We start from the raw sequence: 20031 nt of genomic DNA, 5'->3' as shown, positions 1-20031 counted from the left end.
TTAAAGAAGTCCAGAGAAGATAGAGAAATCTGCCATGCTGATACTAGTGAACAATGTTCTCCTTGTGCAATATGGCTGCTGTCACAGCTCTCCCTTCAAAGAAGCAAAGCAAAGCGCATGTTTAGCGGCACAGAAAGACACCAATCCAACTGCAGTTGTAACACAAGAAAAGCCCAGACAACCTGCTGGGTCCACGGTGTCTCTGATTTGCAGGTTCTGCATGGACTGCCTGGGACACATAGGGGCAGCACGCCTGATGCATACTGAACATCCCAATGCAATACCCTTGCCAACATCAACTATATCACAGGTGCACTTATTAGTGCAACACATCCTAGAATTTACTGCATAAATAACAACCACCTGCTCAGAGTATGCAAAGCAGCTCTGGTGTAAGCCCAAAGTGACTAACTCCATCAAGCTTATGATGCAGCCACCTATGTTTCCAGCTGGGATTTCCCAAACTGATGGCCTGCCACCACACAGCCATTTCAGTAAGTATTCATCAGCTGAGAGACTCTAGAGACTATGTTTTAAAATCCAAACAGTTCAAGTTCTTACTTTGTAACAACAGTTCTTCCTTTTTCGGCCACTGTTGCAGTTACAGGGCTCTCCTGCTTGTAATATTAAGCTTACATCCTCTGTCTCTAGCACAGCCTGGTACACTGCTTTCTGGAATTCTGTCAGGGAACAGTACACCATCTGCCAAAGAAAGGACCCCAAAAACACAATTATGTGCAGCATACAATAAAAAGCAAAAAAGCACTGCAGCAAAAACCGTAAAACGTGGAACATTGAAAATAAAGTAGAAACAAGAATATATTTGCTTAAATAGTTATAGGAAATTACCACGAAAAAACATGGATCTTGACACCAGAATAGCATGAAATTGTAGCCAAAATGTACATATGCGTATTTTATCCCCCTCCAAAAAATTCTATAAAGACTATCAATGTCAAGCTACAAGAAATTGCTGTTAGGTTTCTATAAACCTTTCAGTATGGTTTTTATGGAGGTATAGGGGGAAGGAAAATGAGAGAAATAAATGCATAATTGTAATTAGAGATTCCCCTCTGCTTTGACAGTTACTTAATTTGTCCTTTCTTTCCCCTTTCTAGGCACTAGCTGTTGTAGGGTACTACTACAGGCAGGACAAACAGAATAAGCAATGAGAAGGCAAGTATCTACACAGTGCTATGGACAAAACTCTTATCCCTCTTCTTAGAGACCATGGGTGGCATCTCCATGACATCTTTAGTCTTAACAGCAGGAGACAGAAATCCCAAGATCATTCCTTAACCTAGGCCACCCACACAGCAGCAGCACCATGCTGAGCTATAATAACACAGCAGTAACTTGAACATATACTCACATTAACAACAGAATGAATAAAACTTGCTAGATTTAGAAAAGTGATTGACTGACGCTTGTGCTAATCTTTCCTTCAGAAGACAGTTTAGATGACATTATTATACACTAAGGATAAAGAATAAATATCAAATTTTGAAAACAAAACCAGCTGCAAACAAATGTACTTGTCTACTTACAAGGACAGCACAAATATACATAATACGAATTCCTCAGAACTCTTAGCTGTAGTCATAAACTATTATCACTTCATATAATGTTTACAATAGCATTAGATGAACAGGATTACAGAATCAATAATGAGTTTTAGATTTGGGGTTTTCTTTTATTTAGTGATTAAAAATGAGGGAGTTAAAAATGAAAAGCATACTCTTCCATGCACAAAGTGTCAAGCTGCAAATTTAGAAGTCTTACACAGAATTTAAAGAATTTACATGCATTGCATTGGGTTTACACAGATAAGTACAAAAGTGCACATAAAATAGATGTGTAAATCACTAGTTAGAAGTCTAGCTGAGCATTTTCATGCCTGATTAACTCCATTTCAACACGCAATCATAGTAATTATGTGAACAAAGCACACAACTGCAAGTGCATTTTCTCTAAGACTCTGGTTTCCTCTTAAGTTTGTAAGTCCAAAAGAAAACCATAAACTACTACAGGCATGATAAATGAGAGAAAACACAACAACAACAACAAAAATAAAAAGAGCTATATTCATTAGTATTGTATTTGAAATGTGTGGGCATTCTTACTCTGTCTTCCTTTTTTGGCAACTGATCACTGATAAGCGCTTTGGTACGTCTCAGAAACCAGCCAGACATTTTTCTTGCTAGCTTCACCATCGCCTTACGACCTGTTGCTAGCTCTCTTTTAGTTGCAGTGTGCCTCTGGCCATGCTCCACTGGATCAGAAAATTTCTTCTTGAAATGTACTCTGCTACCCAGAAGTCCTGGTACAGCCCTATTAAAAAACAAAGCAGGGTAAGGGGGTGGGGTGTGTGTGAAGGAATAACAGCGTTTTCTTTACTCCAAGGCAATCTATCCTCCTCCATTAATTAAAAGCACACCAAAAATTGTTTCTGGCTAACAGCAAGAGATCTTAAATTATCAATCACTAGAGAACTGAATAAAAATGGTATATATAAATAGAAACATATACTACTTCCAGACATGCTATTTTTTTCATTTACTTTCTGTGACCCTCAAATGTTATGAGATTCCCCTTATGAAAAGGGTTGCCATCTCCAGATAAATGAAAGCTCAGCAGACCAGTAGAAGTCACAAATATATAGAACCTCATAACTACAACGCTGCTACTGTTCCAGGAGCCTAAACCAGAAACTAAGTAGTCATGTTTTCAATTTTTACTGGTTTTGCTATAATCAGGTTATGCAGATATTACAATAAATTGTAATTAATAAAATGTAATAAATGTAAAAAAATGTAATCAATAAAATCTTAAGAAAGTCACAAAAATAATTCAATAATCACTGGCAGCACTACATATTGGCACAATCTATTAACAACATCAGCATAGTTTTATTGGACCGGATGCAACACTAAGCTTGCAGTTAAAGTCTTTCCCGGTATTTCAATTCAGTCTTTACATCCTTATTTGCTTTGTTCCTCCTCCACAAGGCACCCCCAGTAAATCTTCTATGTTTAGATTTGTATTCTAGGGTTAGTTCAACCTCTCCCTCTCCACTAAAAGTTTTCCTGAACAAAACTGTTGCTCTACTAGTATGTGCACTTGTGCATTTTGAAAAACAGCAAAACACTACAACTTTCACCTTCCAAGTCAGTCAGAATGACCTGCATATACTGAACGGAGCAAAGGCACAACATTCTTCAAAGCTGTGTAATGATTCTCTATCTACTGTGCAGAGTACAGAAGAAGAAAAAAGAGTATCCTTAGAAAAGAATGGTAAATGTGGGGGAAAAAAAAGAAAATAATTTTAACTGCTTCCTAAATTCTCCAAGGCAGCCAGATAGGAGGAGCTCCAAATGCATTAAACAACTGCAAAATTCATACCTGGAGCTTACCTCCATCAATGTACTGGAAAAACATACATTCTCATAGAACATTAGTTTTTTTGTGGGGGAGAGTTGTGGGTTTTTGTTGTTTTTTTTGAAAACAAATGGGTTCATACCATCCAGCTCTATCCCAGTCCCACTGCACGGCTAACATATAGAGGTATTTAACCATAAATAAAGATATTTTATTTACCAGTCCATAACACACCAAAGTTCCTTCATATTGTTTTGAAGAATGGTTCCAGTAAGACCTATGCGAACACTGCATTTTAATGACTTCATGGTTTGAGTTATTTGAGCCTTTGGATTCTTGATTCTATGTGCTTCATCCACTATTACAGCAGACCATTCTACACTGCAGATCAAAAGAAATATTATATTAACTAAAACTACTTATCCCACCATCCCACATACACATAGAAAGTGAAGTCAGTCACACAAGTAGCTGTGATTATTATAAGACAATATTACTTTTTGATTTTCCTGTTTTACATTGTATTATACTACTCAGTTTCTTTATATTCTGTTTGTTTGGTAAATTCAGTTGTCATAGTTCAATATAATGGCTGAACTACATAACCAAATAAATGAACTACTATTAACTGTATCAAATGTTTTCTGTGAAGAAAGCAGCTTTCAACCTCTGGAGCAATCAGTCCAGCACACCTCATCATCACTAATTTCACTCATAAGTAAGATACAGAAAAATTGAATAGATCTCTGAAGGTAAACTATAGAAACATGCTTAACACAGGTATGCTTAATTTTTCCAACAAAACCTATCCAGTGTAACTAGAAGTAAACTGAAAGCATATCAATCTGCATGGTTTCCTACATGACCGCATCACTTAACTTCTTTACTATCTATGATACTAATATGGTAGAGGAATTCCAGTATTTTGTGATTTTGTGACTGGTAGGAACATATCTAGGAACAGGGACCAAAACATATTTTGCAGCCAGTTCAAGCATAAAACTTGGAGGTAGAATGACCTATATACTGTGATACTAATTTAAGTCAAACCCTTAGAAAGAGATTTATTAACTTTACGAGACCACTTTATATATATCTGAATGAGTATTTCAGAACAAAATTGTATCCACTTAGATAATACTTCAAGCAGCAAAAAGCTGAAACAGACATGTTTAGAAGGAAACCTCTCTCCTGAGCAGGCTGCATTTAGTTTACTAACCTGCAGGTTGATCTTGTGGCATTTTTGATGCTGGATAAATACAGTCATTCATATCTGTGGTTCTTATATTCCTAAAAGCTGCTAAAAATTGGAGTTCCTGAACGGAGCCTAACAGATGAGCATATGCTAGCTCCTTCAATTTAACCTCTCATTACGCTTACATGCATAACTGAGTCTATGTATACTTATTAATGATAATTATTTTTGACCAGTTTTTGAGGGCAATGCATCATCCTAGCTAAGCAAGGCATATAACCTCTATTAGTGTCAAGATCACAGGCTCATCCAGTCACATGCTCTGCAGAAACAGTTCAGTCAATCTGTATGCATCTGTATTTGCAAGCAATCAGTCACATCAGATCTGCCCTGCACATGCACCTACTTCCTGACCACTGTCTATTCAATAACCAAGGCTGAAGAGTTCCTTGGAAAGACAACAGTAAGAATTAGGATACTACTAACATAGCTCCTTTAGTCTCCTGTCTGCACTTCTCTTTCAGACCTGACCACAGAGGGAGATGGAGATCCAATTGTTTTTGTGATGGCTGTCCAGACCACTGCGACACTCTCTGGTGCCTGGACCCTTTCCAACATCTAAAACAACAAGATCTGAAGATCCACGGGCAACACCACCTGCTCAGGGCAGACTGCTACTACTAGCTATTCACACAACTTGTACTCTACTTTCAAGATGACATAAGAAAAGAGGACCACAAATATCAGATGAGAGGCTAAGTACTCCTGAGCATAGACAGAGAAAGGGCAAAACTCCTAGTTTCAAAATGCTGACAGCTATGGAGCAAATAAACTAGGATTTCTAATACAATCTGCTGTCAGGAAGACCTTGATTCTGCTAAGGTATTTAAAACTATACACATATACACACACATCCCTTCTATCTCAAATTTTTTAGGACTCAAGAATTTCATTAAGCTGATGAAAAATGCACATAACAAGAAAAATACCTTTTTGAACATTTGCTAAAAATTCCAGATTATTTTTCTCCTTACACTGTACTGAAAGATAGAAATGCCTTTGGCATATCTTTTACCTACTACCTGTTTTCAGACAAGCAATTCCTGCATATTTTAGAGAACACTTCACTAATAGGTTAACAGCAAAAACTAGCTTTATGAGCTGTTCAAATACTCACTTCTCCCAAGTATCCCACTACAAAGATAGTATAGGATAAACTCCCCAAAGATAGTTAAATGGGATTCTCCTCTTCAGCACAGTAAGTCACTGGATTTAACAGCAAATACATTACACAGAAAGAGTACTTCCAAAGAACAGTGCAAAACTAGACAAAAGTTGTGTGTGTAGAAAAATACGTTAAAATCATTACCTGTTAAATTCATCCAAATACAGGCGAAGTATCTCATATGTTGTAAGGGCAACTTCACATTTCCCTTGCTTGATGCGACTCAGGTCATCATCTTTCTTACTGCCATGTAAGACAGAGACCTTAAAGTACCCCCATGTGTCTAACTCATCTTTCCAGTTGTACAACACTGAAAGAGGGGCCACTATGAGGAAAGTCTGAAAACAAACATAGCACTGCCTCAATAAGGAAAGTAAAAATCTTGAGATTTATTTTACTACTTTGAACAGTTTGAATTGTTTAATTCTGTCACTTCAAAGCATAGAAAATATGTGAAGAGTCAATATATATTCAAAAGTAATCAGTTTACTCAGAATATGTAAATAATACAGAATACAAATATTGTAATAGTAAAAAACCCAACAAAGTATTGCTACTTACTCAAATTATGCTTTAACAACTGCACTAAGACATGAGATACTATCACTTTGCTTTGTTACAGCATCTCTGCTGCTATACCATAAAACATTTTACAGATGGAGAAAACAAAAGGTTGAAGAAGGTAAGCAGCTTCTTACAATCCACAAATCTAGTCATCATATGACTTCAAAACAGAAAGACCTGAAAGGGTTTAAAAATTTAAGACAGCTCATACAACTCATTTAATATCACAGAACAATAAAACTGGTGCGGTGGGAAGGGACCTTAGGAAATTTCTGGTCCAACTTTCTCATTAAAGAGGGGCAACACTGAATTCTGACCAGGTCATTTAGGGCTCTCCGAACTAAGGTCTTCAAAATCCCACAAAGTCCACAACCTCTCTCTGTGACCTATTCCAATACTTGATTGTCCTCAAAGTGAAATTCTTCTCTTATTCCCAGTCAGAAGCATTCTTGTTTTTTTCACATGAAGTGCTATCCCTTAACCTCTTCCTCTCTGCCTGTATTTCCTGAGGAACCTGTATCCATTATTCACAGAGCTGTAGTTGTATGAACCATTTTGCTAGTCAAATACTCCAATTATTCCAGTAAAATAAAAACAGCAGTGGAAAAGAGAAATTTCATAGGTTCTGTGATCAGTAAAAACAGAATGATCATCATATCTCTCTCATTCACACGGAAATTTTACACATATCTTTATTTGCTGTAACTGTATTTGATTACCTAGATTATTAGTCAGAGTTACTTCTGACATTATGACAGTCAATCAAGAAAGTATTAACAATAAATCTTCCAAATGCATGCATTTGCCTTATTTAAATATCCTGTTGATATAGACACAAACGCTTTTTGTACTTTAGAAACACAATCATACAAAACTGTCATTTTCTACTTACTGACACAGGCTTTTCAAAGTATTCTAGCCAGAAATCTCATCCAGATATTTCCAAATATTTTGTGTTAGTGCACACCTACAATATTAACACATTAAACAGTAAATGCTAAATAGTGCACTACAACTGTCCAGAAAACTGAAGGCTTCCCTAACACTACTAGGAAGGACATGAACCCCTAAATCTACTTAAGTAGCTGAATTTTAAAAATGAATATACAAAAACTCCTAAAGCAAACAAACAAAAATAATCCAAGTATTGCCTTTTACCAAAATCCTTAAGCTTCTATCATTAAAAGCTGTACCTTCTTGGGGTTACACTTTGATTCTTTTTTCATTGTCCTCAGTAAAAATTCTGGCATATTATTTTCAATATCCTCACGTGTTCCCTTTTTGTGCAACACTGCAGCCAAAAATGAAATGACCTTGAAAAAGAAAACAATTCTCAGTGATTATGCACAACAATGCAAACAGAAATTGAGTGAATTCCACTGAAAATAAACATTTAGGACAAAATCCTGGATGGGATTTAGTAAAGTGGTTGGGGGGGGGGGATTGGGTTTTTTGTTTGGGGGTGTTTGTTTTCAATCAATCAATCAATCTCCGTTCTTAAAATAGGAACCCTCTCCCTTAGACAATTCTGAATTCACAATAAAACTAATTAATTGCTCTATTCTACTCTTTCATCCTCTAAATGGAAAAGTCCCAAAAATATAGAAGAGACTATGAATGAGCCAGTCAAAACTAGAGATGAGGAATGCCTTGCAATTCTTCTCCATTTTCAGGAGAAGGCTTGAATCTTAGATGAGAAGACAGAAGGGATACTTGCAAACTATACTCCCCACACTATTTCTGCAAAAGGAAGAAGAGGTTAAAACTAGAGGTTAGATTTTTACTAACATGTCTTTTTCTGTATGTTCCATTCCTTCCAATTCCTGCTGTTAGCTTCAAAACCAGTTCTTTCTATTGTATTTGGGCTATATTCCCTTATCGGCCTCAAACCAGCCAAGGTGATTTCCCTTTGATTCTGAGAAGACACTTATTATAATGCACCACAGTAAGGACAAACATCCCAGCATAGGCTATTCCAAGCTGCTCCCATGATAATTCAAACCATGAAGAAGGCACAGTTATCTGTCCAGAACATACAAATCTGTAGAATCCACTTGGGATAAATGGTATCCACAGGGCTAAGCGCCAGCAAGGACCTGATGCATCATTAGAGGTGCCCTTCTTTTGAAAACTCAACCCCTTTATGCAGAGCAGCCAGATCCAGCCATTTCCTTTTGCAGCTGCTACACAGCTGCGCATAGCAGGGCAGAGGTAAAGCTGTCAGCTCTTGAGTTTTGAAAAAAAGGAAATTTCCAGAGCTTTCTCCCTATAATGATGGGGGTAGAAAAGAGTCAGCCAGGAGTGCAGAAGTGCAGGAAAAATACCCAAGAAGAGTAAAGGGAGATGAGCAAAAGAGAGGAAAGCTATCACATATGGGGCCACAGGGTGGGAAAGAGATATACAGAGAAAAGAAAACTTTTTATACACAATTATCTCATATAAACTGAGGCTAGGAAGAACTGCAAGTTTGCGCATGATGTTTGACTTTATTTTTTTTTTTTAATCTTTTGGAGAATAAGAATATAATTCAACTGAACATAAAATCTCCATGTGTCTTCCAGATCCCCCATTTTTGGAAGAATTATGCATCACAAATTTGTAACAACAGCAAAGGCTGTAAAAGAGTAACTCTGCCGAGAAACCTTTGGCTCTTCCAGATAAAGCAGGAAGCAACATTAAAGGCCTTGTTACGAAACCAACTTACTGCAATCACATTAAGAAACAACATTATTCTACTTGCCTGCACCTTAACCTCACCTTGAAATAAGAGCAACATAGAGTCAGGCTAATTTAAGCAAAAATCAGTTCAGAAGTATAAAGAACATTAAAATGCAACAGTTCTCTAGAAAAGTCTTTTCCTCATAAATCATCATATAATTCAGAAACAATACCATGCAGTCAACTGATAAGCATGACAAGTTTTCTGTAAGACTAAATCAGTTACTTGATGAAGTTTAACTAGTATTTATTCTTTCATGCATACTAATCTTTTCTAAACAAGTGAAATGCACCCCACACCTTTTACTTCAAAACCTCTACCTTTCTTCTGCAAACTTAACACTGTGATTAAAAGAAATAATCATCAGATGTGAATTCCACACAGGAGTATGTGAGATATCACACTGTCACTGTGTGATAAACATGACCAGGTCACTCCAGAATCAGCTCCGAGATTCAAAAAATACAAGATATGCAGCAAGACAACTCAATTTCCCCACCCCCGTTTACTACTATCTTATATAGATGCTTCTTATTATATGAAATCAGATTATTTGCAGTTCTTATTAGAAACAAACTTCCATAACTAGAGAGTTCTTAAACTGTTATGGACAAGAAACACAGTCAAGCTTAGGTAAAACAGGAGGTAAATGGATGCAGTTTAGTTTTAACAAACATCTGTTAACAGATCATCAACACCTACACAAATCCCTGATGCACCTCTAAATGCTCTACCAGGAGAAGTTTTGTCTGCCAGTTTAGTTTGCTCACTCCTCATGCCAAGTTTGCTACAGAAAAATACTTTTCAGTGAAGGGTGTCTATTGACATTTTCCTAAATGGAAGGGCAACAGACACTACAGCCAGTATTTGTCAGTGAAGGAATGAGCTTGCATTTGACACATGGAGAGAGAAAAGAGAGGGGGACAAAGACTAGTCACCATAGGATTCAAGCTGCTAACTTAAAAACAGACAGATTAAAGAGAATTTTCGAACATAAAAAGACCCCAATTTTAGTAGAATAAATAAATCATTTGGGCCACACTGATTCAAAGCATAATGGAAAAATACAGCTATACTTTGCCCTTTCATCAATGCAAGTTGTATTTCCAAGAGAGTGATAAAAATAACATGGAACATCTAAGCACATTTTCCAGAGATGGGAATAAACATGTCTGCTCCTTCTCCATCCCAGTACAGTTAAACTATTTGTTTAGAGGAAAAAAGGAAAATGACATTTAAAGAGCTACAGTCAGATAAGGGCTGTAAGTACTTTTAGCATACTCCTGTGCAAATAACTTTCACAATGCACAGGTAGCAATCCTCAAAGCAAATTCAAAATAAAATGAATACTAACATTTTAACTACCGTAATTACCCATGCTTACACTAAAAGGTGCCACATCCCAGTTTAGTGGCCCATTAGGAGTGAATCTTACATCAGCTCCTGGCTCTAAGCGCTGTCCTGGACAGGCATATCCTGCCTCTTCAAACTCCACAATAGCAAAGGAAGGTTAAGCTCCACGGAGGTGGCTTTTATTAACTCACAGAAAACACACTGCCAAAAAAACAGTGTCTATTATCTCACTGTAATAATCAGAAAGAATACCTGTATTGTCTTTCCAAGGCCCATATCATCTCCAAGAATACACCCCCTTTTATTAGCATAGTGTCCATACAGAAATTGGGCTCCTTCCCTTTGATAATCACGCAGGTATCTGTTAATTGTATACGGGATAAAATCGCCATTGTCAGATAATTTAAAAGCAGCTGCAGGAGACAGAGTATTTCGGTCAGGAAAATAGGGTTTTTCCAGATCACCATCGTCAAATATTAAGCTTTTCCAGGGTCCTCTACTGGCTTTGACTCTACAAAGTTTAGTTATTAGTATTTTCCTTTCATCAAATTCCAAGAATGATACAACAGCAAATAATTTTCCATTCTGGTCCTTTTCAATAGAGGATATTGTTCCTTCATGAAGTTTCCCATTTTCAAGGCAAGGGGCAAGGCATTTCTCCCCAATATGCCAATTATCTATAAAAACAAAACAAAACACACACACATAGTGATAAAACAGCCAGATGTAAAAATTATTTATTTTTGTCACACTAATAAAACATAGGATGTAAATTTATCTGACAAAGTGTATACGACTTAAGATAAAAATTTTACTTAAGGTAGCATTAGAATCAACATACCAATTACTTCTTAGAACCAAATCCTGAGCTAGACTTAAAATTATAGTTTGATGAAATATCACTATTTTATGAATATCTGAAAGTCTGTATGAAAAAATCCAATGTAAAATCCAATGTAAAAGCCAAATTCTGATACAGTAAGCTGTTAATCAGTGGCCTCACAGAGGCAAATACTAAAACACTGATGCCGGCAAGTTTAGTGTCCAATTAACAGAATACGTGACCTGGTCAAAAAGGCCTTCTATGCTAGACACACTTCTATCTGAATCTAATACTGCAGTGTTAGTAAATTGTTTTGTAACTGTAATCACATAGAAAGGCATCACCTTTCTCATAACAAAATCTGGAATAGGTGAAAAAAAACCACAAAAACTTATGTTAGAAACAACAGAAGTGTACTTTAAGAACATACAGTAGGGTATCATTTGTCTCTACTGTTCATCGAAGTGGCTAATTACTCAGTACACAGCTTACAGAGCTGTCAAGTCTGGAACTGTTAAAATCTGTTCCTCTGTGTGGTCTCGCTACAGCCTTAATAAAGCATATCAAATATTAACAAGAGAGATGACTGAACTGCTTCATTTTCAACTACTTCATTTTTATATTTCACACACAAAGATAATTTTTAAATGGTATGTATGCTGATAACAGAGAAGTTAAGAACAGCAGCGTATCAGAGTCCAAAGAATCCACATTGTACTGACAATGAAAAACCCCAAAAATGCCTCTATCAAAAAAAAAGAGGCCTTCATAGTAAAATGAGAAAGACCTCATAAATAACGGTTGCACATGAAGTTTTCCAAATTTGAACTGAGGAACTGTTGTCCTCTTGAATATGTGGAAATAATTTCCAAATTTCCCCTGCTCAGCCATCCAAAACCAAGAAAAGGACACATGATTAATTTCAGAACTTTTCTTTTTTCTTATCTATTTGTTGGAATAAGTTCTGCTACTTCTGAGAAAGTCATTATCAGTAGCAGTGTGTTGTGGTTGCAAGCTGGCTGGGAGTCAAAAACCAGGCAGCCGCTTGCTCACCCTCCACCACCCTGGGGAATGAGGAAGAGAGTTGGAGGATTAAAGGTGAGGAGGTTTGTAGGTTGAGTTTAAAACAATTTAATAATTACTTTAATGTTATTTTACTTCAATGATTGTAACAATAATGGTAATAATAGAAAACACAAATGAGTAATGCACAGTGCAACTGCTCACCACCCGCTGACTGATGCCCAACCTGTTCCCAGCTAGTGATCCGAGAGAAGCAGGAATCCCAAAACCACCATCCCAGAAATGAAAGCAAGATTCCCGGTCGATCCTCATCTGACATATATATTTTTATATATATGTATGTTATACTGAGCATGACGATGTATGATATGGAATATTCCATTGGCCAATTTGGGCCCACTGCTCTGGCCGTGCTCCCTCTCAGCTTCTTGTGCATGTGTACTAACAGGACATGAGAAACTGAAAAGTCCTTGATCTCTCAGCAACAACTAAAAACATCAGTGTATTATCAACATTCTTCTCATAGCAAATCCCATCCTGATTCCAAAACACAGCACTATTCTAGCTACTAAGAAAAAAAAAATAAAAAATTAGCTCTATCCCAGCTGAACCCAAGGACACAGTGAGAGGCACCTAAAGTTTTCATGGGAAGGAGCAAGTTGGAGAGAATCTTGCATCAGAGTAAGTATTCCTACTTCACATCTATGATCCGTGGCAGTATGCCTTTCTGGGAGTGTCAAACCAGTTAACTTTTCAGAGGTACAGGAAAAGAAAAGAGGAAGTCCTGAGGGCAAGAAACTCCACCCTTCTGCAATTTTATGTCTCAGTGCAAAAAACTCATGGAGAAGATAGTTCTGGAGCTCCTGGAATTCACCAGTTCTGGAGCTCCTGGAAGTGTATGCTCACAGGGTAATTCTTCAAAATGTATTAGATAGACCAGAGATAACTATACTTCATTTTTAAAATGAATTAATATACACTAAAAGAAAACAAAAACATCCACGTAGCCCACTATTCTGCAACCAGCAGTGCCCGTAAGTTGACATCCAGGTAACAATAAAAACAGCACAAGCATAAGGAATATCTCACTTGTAAAATTCTTCAGCCTTAAGGTATTCTTTTAGCTACAGAGATTTCCTGGGCCAAGTGTGGTTTGTCTGTTTAGCAAGCCCAAGCAGACCTCCTTCTTCCAAGTAATTCCATTTCCCCTTCAACACGTGCGGACTTCTTGCATTCGGTGTCTTCTGTCTACCTTTTGCAGGTCTGCTCTCTAATACCTGCCAAGCCCGCTATGATCCCACAACCTAAACTGATGGCCCATCAGTTCTTTCACTAACAAGATCATAAACCACGACCTCTTTGTTAGACTCATCATCTCTTTCATAATGTCTCCCCATCCCCCCTTACTTGAGAAGTTCAGCCCCACACTCTGTGACCTGTACATAAGCTGCTCCATACCTTCAGCCATTCCTGCTGATCTTCTTGGAGACTTGAAGCACAAATGTATCTTTTTGAGGCAAGGTGTGAAATACAGACAGTATATTCAAGAAATCATACGTAACTGATCTCTTAAAGGCACTTGTACTGTCTCGCACACACGCTCAGATCGATGCAAAAAGATGTGCACATGAACTTCTCCCAGTAGCATCTAAGTCTTTGAGCAATTTCTCAAAAACATGAAAAGACTGAAAAGAATGAAACCAGTTACACACCGCACACTGTTACATATGCAAAACAAAGTTCAAAATAAGAGAGCATTTCCATAATTACTTTCTTTTACAGTAATATCTGAAGAGACATGTCACATTAGTTTAAAAGACTCTCAAGTTAAAACTACGATTTAAGATGACAGTAACTTTGTTTTTAACTAAGCATTTCCTTGAGTTGCATGTGACTTGCCAGAATTAGAGTTCCAGGTGCAAAGTGAAATAAATTGTATTGAGTAAGTTTCAGTGTTACCAAACTCCAAACCTAGTGAGAAAGAAGAGGGAAAGGAGAAGAGGGAAAGGAGAAGAGAAGAGGGAAAGAAGAAGAGAAGAGGGAAAGAAAAAGAGAAGAGGGAAAGAAAAAGAGAAGAGGGAAAGAAAAAGAGAAGAGGGAAAGAAAAAGAGAAGAGGGAAAGAAAAAGAGAAGAGGGAAAGAAAAAGAGAAGAGGGGAAGAAGAAGAGAAGAGGGGAAGAAGAAGAGAAGAGGGGAAGAAGAAGAGAAGAGGGGAAGAAGAAGAGAAGAGGGGAAGAAGAAGAGAAGAGGGGAAGAAGAAGAGAAGAGGGGAAGAAGAAGAGAAGAGGGGAAGAAGAGGAGAAGAGGGGAAGAAGAGGAGAAGAGGGGAAGAAGAGGAGAAGAGGGGAAGAAGAGGAGAAGAGAGGAAGAAGAGGAGAAGAGGGGAAGAAGAGGAGAAGAGGGGAAGAAGAGGAGAAGAGGGGAAGAAGAGGAGAAGAGGGGAAGAAGAGGAGAAGAGGGGAAGAAGAGGAGAAGAGGGGAAGAAGAGGAGAAGAGGGGAAGAAGAGGAGAAGAGGGGAAGAAGAGGAGAAGAGGGGAAGAAGAGGAGAAGAGGGGAAGAAGAGGAGAAGAGGGGAAGAAGAGGGAATGATAGCATTAAGGACACCATTGCTATAAAACCTCAGAAGACAATGCTATATAAGCCACTGCAAGAATTGCTACTTTAACAAGCCTGATTCATTAACTTTGTTTTTGAACCAGCACTATAATTTGTGTAGAGAGCTATCTTTAAAAATGAAGAAAATTAACTGGTATGGCTTTCTAGCATGGGTACAGTGCCATCAGTGAAGAAAGTTGGTATTTCAGGTATCAGCCTGCCTATACTTAGCCCCTTTTACCACAGCTGGGGAAAAAAAAAAAAAAAAAAAAGGTGCCATTATATATATTAACTGTACTAAATCATGCTGATAATGGCCTGCTGTCAGACACTAGCTCCTTTCACCAGTCACTCCTATACAAAAAAAAGGCAAAACTATCATGAATGCTTTCTAACTATTGAGGTCTGACACCTTAATGTAGACTGCAAAGATTCTTCTTATACTCCAATAAATTACAGTAAAAGCAAAATTCAAAGATACAATAAAGTAAAAGCATTGCCATTCTTAAGGTGTAAAGCTTAACTACACAGTTAACACACAAAAGAGGCTAAAATAAAACTCAAAATGTTCATTTCCAAAAAATGTCAAAGCAGGATGCTCTGAGTTCGCTTAACCACGTTTCCACTTGTTGCAACGAACAAACTCAAAACGTATGCTTCTGACAAGCAGATCTGATCTAAAGAGAGATTCCTCAGTATTTCTAAACCGTATACACCACCACACCTTTCCAACTCAAGCCTCGCCACCAGGCAAGGCCTCATGGCACTGTGGCACGGAGATGCACGCACAAGGCAGCGCCCGCAAGCTCCCACGGGCCCGCCGCCCCACGGGGAACGTGCGGGAGCGCCCACCGTGGATTGCCGAGCTCCTCCGAGCCTTCCGCACCTGCCCTCCATTTCCACCGGAGCAAACGTGAACAGGCGACGTCCGAACATCGCTGCGGAAAGATGCACGGCAGATGCTTACCTGGGGCCTCATCACACATTTTAACTTTTGGCCGCTCGAAGCCCAGCAGAGCCCGGGGGCACGGGGCGGGACCCGAGGCCTGCCGGGCCGCCGCTCCGCGGGCCTACCGCCACAGCAGCCGCGGCATCGGGCCTGCCGAGGGCCCGCACCCCTCCGCGGGGGGCTGCGCGCTTCCCGGGCAAGCGGCAGGCGGGCGGGGGCCGAAGCTGCCCAGGGGACGCGGAGCAGCCGCAGGGCGAGAAGCGTCAGGGCAGGAAACCGCCGCTCGCCCCGGCCGCGGCCGGGCAGCCTCACCGACCCGCTCCGCCAGGGCGGCGCCCCTCCCCCCCACAGCCCGACGGGGCGCGGGCAGGCACCGGCGGCGAGCGGGCCCGTGGCCCTCACGCTTGTCACCCCGCCCCCTCCACACCGGGCGTGGGAGTCGGGGCGGGGGGGGGGGGAGAGGGGGAGGGGGGGGGGCACTTGGGAGACACACGGACACGGACACACACACGCACACACACAGTGGCGCGGACGGGTATCGCGAGAAGAGCGGCGCGGCGAGACTTCGGTCTTAAAGGAGCCGTCAGCGGGGTGGTCGGAGCGCGCGCAGCTGCTGAGGGGAGGCGGCCTGGCTCGCGTGGCGCGGCCCGCGCTGTGGCGAAGCCCCCGCGGGCGGCCGGTGGCTGTGGCGCGGAGAGTGCTCGGTCTGAGGGCGGGCGGCCGTGGGCGCTGGTGAGGCGAGTCCCCCGGGAGAGCCCAGCGCGGGGCTGGGAGTGAGTCGGGTCTGTGCTGCGGTGCCGCGTTAGACGCACCAAGTCATAGCGCGCTTTCACACACAAACCCGCCGAGGTGGAGTGCGGTACGTGTGGCGGTGTTGTGCAGGCGTCTGACCGGTGAAAAATACGGCGTTGCCCCCGAATGTCGCCCCGGAGCAGAGTGTAACTGCTCCTGCGGGAATGGTTTGGCCTCTTCAGCCATAATGCCTACATGGTAACTGAGTTTCCTCCTAATGCAGCCCAGTTTGTAGCAAAATGTGTAAAGGGGGGGGGGGGGGGGGGGGGGGGGGGAGGGAGAAGTGGGATCTAAAGTTATTTTCTGTGGAGGAGTTGCGCAGGTAAGGAAGCCGGGAGAGCAGCTGGTGCTTTGGCAGAACGTGGCCTTGCAGCTGGCGTGGCGCAGAGGAGAGGGCTGCAGTGAGGTGATTGGAGCTTGGTAAGAACTGTATGTGCAGCAAGATCCAGTGCTTGTGGCAAAGGCTCAGGTGAGAGAGGCCCGCTACGCTACAGCAGTTACCCCTCTGACCGTTTTCAGAAGAGCTTGACTGGACACGGTAACACTTTGCAGATTATAAGCTATTGGTAACAACCATTTTACTCTTGCTGAAGAAAACTCAGCCCCATCAAGAAATCTATCCAGATTGCCTCATATCTCAGTAGTAATTCAGTAAAATGTTGCATGAAGGGGTATGACTTCCCGGATCCTTCCTATTTAGCAATATGCATTCACATACATTTAATAGCACAATATTAAGTAGTTTGACTAATGAAAGTTTATACGTGTAAATACCATGCAAGATCTATTTTTAAAGCAACTTTGATTACTTTCTAAATGCAGACAACATTAGTTTGGGATGTGTTGTTTCTAATTATCTTGTAACTTCAGTCATTTTAATGGCATGTTGAGGAGGGATTCAGCAATAGAGGAAAAAAGGACGATCCTTTGGACATATGCAATGAAATTGCATACAATGAAGATGGATGGTCAAACTGCCTAATCAAAACTCTACATCTTAAGATATTTTCAGGAACAAAGCAAGGCAATAAATTTGCTAGGATGTAGGCCTCCGTGCTGTTTCTGCATGCAGCTGGTATGCAGGCAGCCACTTTCCTGGTCCTAAGAGTAATGGAGACTTACGCAACCTGGAGCATCATTAAGTTGCTTCTTGAAGTTATCTGCTATAAGCCATTTTGTTCTAACAGAAGTTAATGAACGATGGATGGTGTTTGATCAGCTAATTATATTAGGCTAATCAGAAAACAGCAAGCATAAAAGCACTAATACAGTTGCTGCAACAATAAACCACATTAATACTGGGCCCCACTTATGATGGGGGAGGTTCAAAAATAAAATGTAATATAGTACCAATAAATTACATTGTTTTAAAAATATACATGTAGTCATGCACTTTACTGTGTTCATTCCAAAGGAATGTGACAAGAACTATCTGTCATAAAACTAAAGCTGAAAACAGGATGGCATTTCAGATTTTTAAAATCTGGAAAAATAAACACAATGTAACTTTACCATGACCTGAGATACTTAATACACCTTGACCTTTGGAGCGCTGTGTGAAAATTGGCAAGAATATAGGCTCTGATTCTAAGGTAAGCTTTTAAACTGGATCATGTTTGAAGATAAATGTGTGTTTATACCATGAGGTGTTTCTTTAATGAATACTATGTTGCTTTTGATTCTTACCAAGATACTTCTGCTTAGTAAGGACTCTTCCATGCAGAGTACAGTTGTTATTTTACAGTCACAAATACAATGCTATGACTTCACAATAGAAGGAAATAAGAAACAGATTAAACTCGCTTAAACAATTTTTCTGATAAACAGACAGTAAAATTCTGCCTACACTCCAAGGATCCCATTCCACTTTTATGTCAGTGGTAAGACCTCAGTGGCTTAACTGAAAACAATTGCAATTGAAAACACCAGGATGAGTCTCCATTACAGTTAGGTGCACTCCTGAAACTTCCCTTCAGGGGGGAGAAGAAAGGCAGTAACACACCCTTAACAGGAACAGTTGGCTAGCTCTGTCAACAGGTAGTTTTCCTCTGGACATTAAAATTCCTTTTGCAAATTACAAGCAGATTCTGTATGTTTACTCCACTTAAAAAAAAACCCAAAAGCTAGAAACCAAGCTGGCCTACTGAGATTAAGGCTTCTTTCGTACACTACCTGTATAGGACCAGGCCCATAATGACATTTTCAGAGGACAGAAAATTCTTTAGCTCTGTCCTGTATCTTTAAAACTTTTTGGAATATGAAAGTCCTTCTGTCAGGATTATTTCTAGTACAAGTTAAATTTTACTTGCTAGGATGTCAAAAATACCTCACACCATGTTTCTTCAGGGAAAGATTTGTAAAATGATTTCAATTTGAAAAGCTGTTGCCCTTACTGAAAAGTTGAATATATCCAAACCCCATATTAAAATTTGAACTCTGCTCATATTTGTCTTAGTTTAGATTTCATAAGAGTAGTGTTAGGCTCAGATAACAACAAAATGAATAGGATAATGGGGATAAGCACTTTTTAAATATGTGCTATATCCCTGAAAGCATTTCACATGTAACATTGTGGCCTTCCTGCTAGCTCTTCTTTGACAGAGAGAGGAGATAAATTAACTGATGTGCATCTAAAAAGAACAGTTTAGTTACATTCGCAGCATCCTTCACATCAGTATGTCTGAAAACAAAGCAGGCTAGTGAGATGCACTCAGCGTTTGCAAGTCTAACTGAAACCCATGGAAAGTACAGGCACCTAAAATTTTTGAAAATGTAAGTTGTTTAATTCTATACTAGAAGAAAGAAGAGGTGGTTCAATTCACTGGTATTAATTAAGCTTGGCAGCACTAAAAGTGCTACAAAGAGGAACTCTGTAATGTGATACGCACTGAATTAACATTTTGGAAGGTCTTTTGTCTCTCCAGCAGTTCATTTGCCACAGTATTTTACACATTAACAGTATTCAAGAAGCTCGGAGAGTTCTTCGTGGAAATGAGCCTGACTGGGTGCTCTCAAGTGTCTGTACGCTGATGCACACCCCACAGGGAACAAAGAAGAGGCATTAGTGTCCTTGCGTGCAGCTGCAAGGCTGCAGTCTCTTTGGGGGTCACTCAGATGTGGCAGGGTAGCTCACATGACAGAGAGCTGTTGTCGGCCAATACAGGCCATTTCGGAAGGACAGGCCAGGACAGTGGCAAGCAGAACTGGCCTTTTGTGTGGGAGAGCAGCAGGGATACGTGGAGCTCTGCCTGATCCGTAGTGACCATGATATGGTGGAGTCCAGAATCTTGAGAAAAGGGAACAAGACAAATTGCAGGATCATAACCCTGGTCTTCAGGAGTTCAGACTCATGTCTGACCAATCCATTAGCCTTCTACAATTGCATGACCAGCTTGGTGAACTGGTGGAGAGTGG

General features: G+C 40.0%; 2 protein-coding genes across 10 annotated transcripts in view; both read right to left on the bottom strand.

The window, feature by feature from the left end:
* The window catches only part of ERCC6L2 (ERCC excision repair 6 like 2), a 112698-nt gene extending 96352 nt beyond the window's left edge, over positions 1-16346 (bottom strand). For all 9 annotated transcript variants that reach the window (XM_032985607.2, XM_032985608.2, XM_032985602.2 and 6 more), the window contains exons 1-8: positions 15844-16346; positions 13739-13965; positions 10687-11111; positions 7556-7675; positions 5943-6136; positions 3598-3759; positions 2124-2331; positions 562-702 (exon numbers count right to left, since the gene is read on the bottom strand). In XM_032985607.2, the coding sequence (XP_032841498.1) occupies positions 562-702; positions 2124-2331; positions 3598-3759; positions 5943-6136; positions 7556-7675; positions 10687-11111; positions 13739-13748 (1260 nt within the window). In that variant the 5' untranslated portion in view covers positions 13749-13965; positions 15844-16346. The remainder of the gene's footprint in view (positions 1-561; positions 703-2123; positions 2332-3597; positions 3760-5942; positions 6137-7555; positions 7676-10686; positions 11112-13738; positions 13966-15843) is intronic.
* On the bottom strand, positions 14791-19785 carry LOC122152899. The gene is made up of 4 exons (XM_042788011.1): positions 19751-19785; positions 17740-17797; positions 16345-16793; positions 14791-15814 (listed from the first exon to the last, which is right to left on the bottom strand). Exons 1-4 carry the CDS (start codon positions 19783-19785, stop codon positions 15610-15612), a joined length of 747 nt encoding a protein of 248 aa, XP_042643945.1. The 3' UTR covers positions 14791-15609.
* Between the last annotated feature and the right edge of the window lie 246 nt (positions 19786-20031).

This window comes from Tyto alba, unplaced genomic scaffold (assembly GCF_018691265.1).
Source record: "Tyto alba isolate M040663 unplaced genomic scaffold, T.alba_DEE_v4.0 Super-Scaffold_13, whole genome shotgun sequence".
In the NCBI taxonomy this organism is placed as follows: domain Eukaryota; kingdom Metazoa; phylum Chordata; class Aves; order Strigiformes; family Tytonidae; genus Tyto; species Tyto alba.
The sequence above is the reverse complement of the archived record's forward strand: the minus strand, read 5'-3'. Positions and strand labels throughout refer to the sequence as shown.

Bases quoted from the DNA above. Each gene is read 5' to 3' on its own strand.
- LOC122152899 (XM_042788011.1), bottom strand. From the start codon at position 19,785: ATGGCCTGTATTGGCCGACAACAGCTCTCTGTCAT. The intron at 17,798-19,750 runs GTGAGCTACCCT...AACTTCTGTTAG, and splicing joins CGACAACAGCTCTCTGTCAT to AACAAAATGGCTTATAGCAG. The intron at 16,794-17,739 runs GTAAGTCTCCAT...TTATGGCTGAAG, and splicing joins TTAATGATGCTCCAGGTTGC to AGGCCAAACCATTCCCGCAG.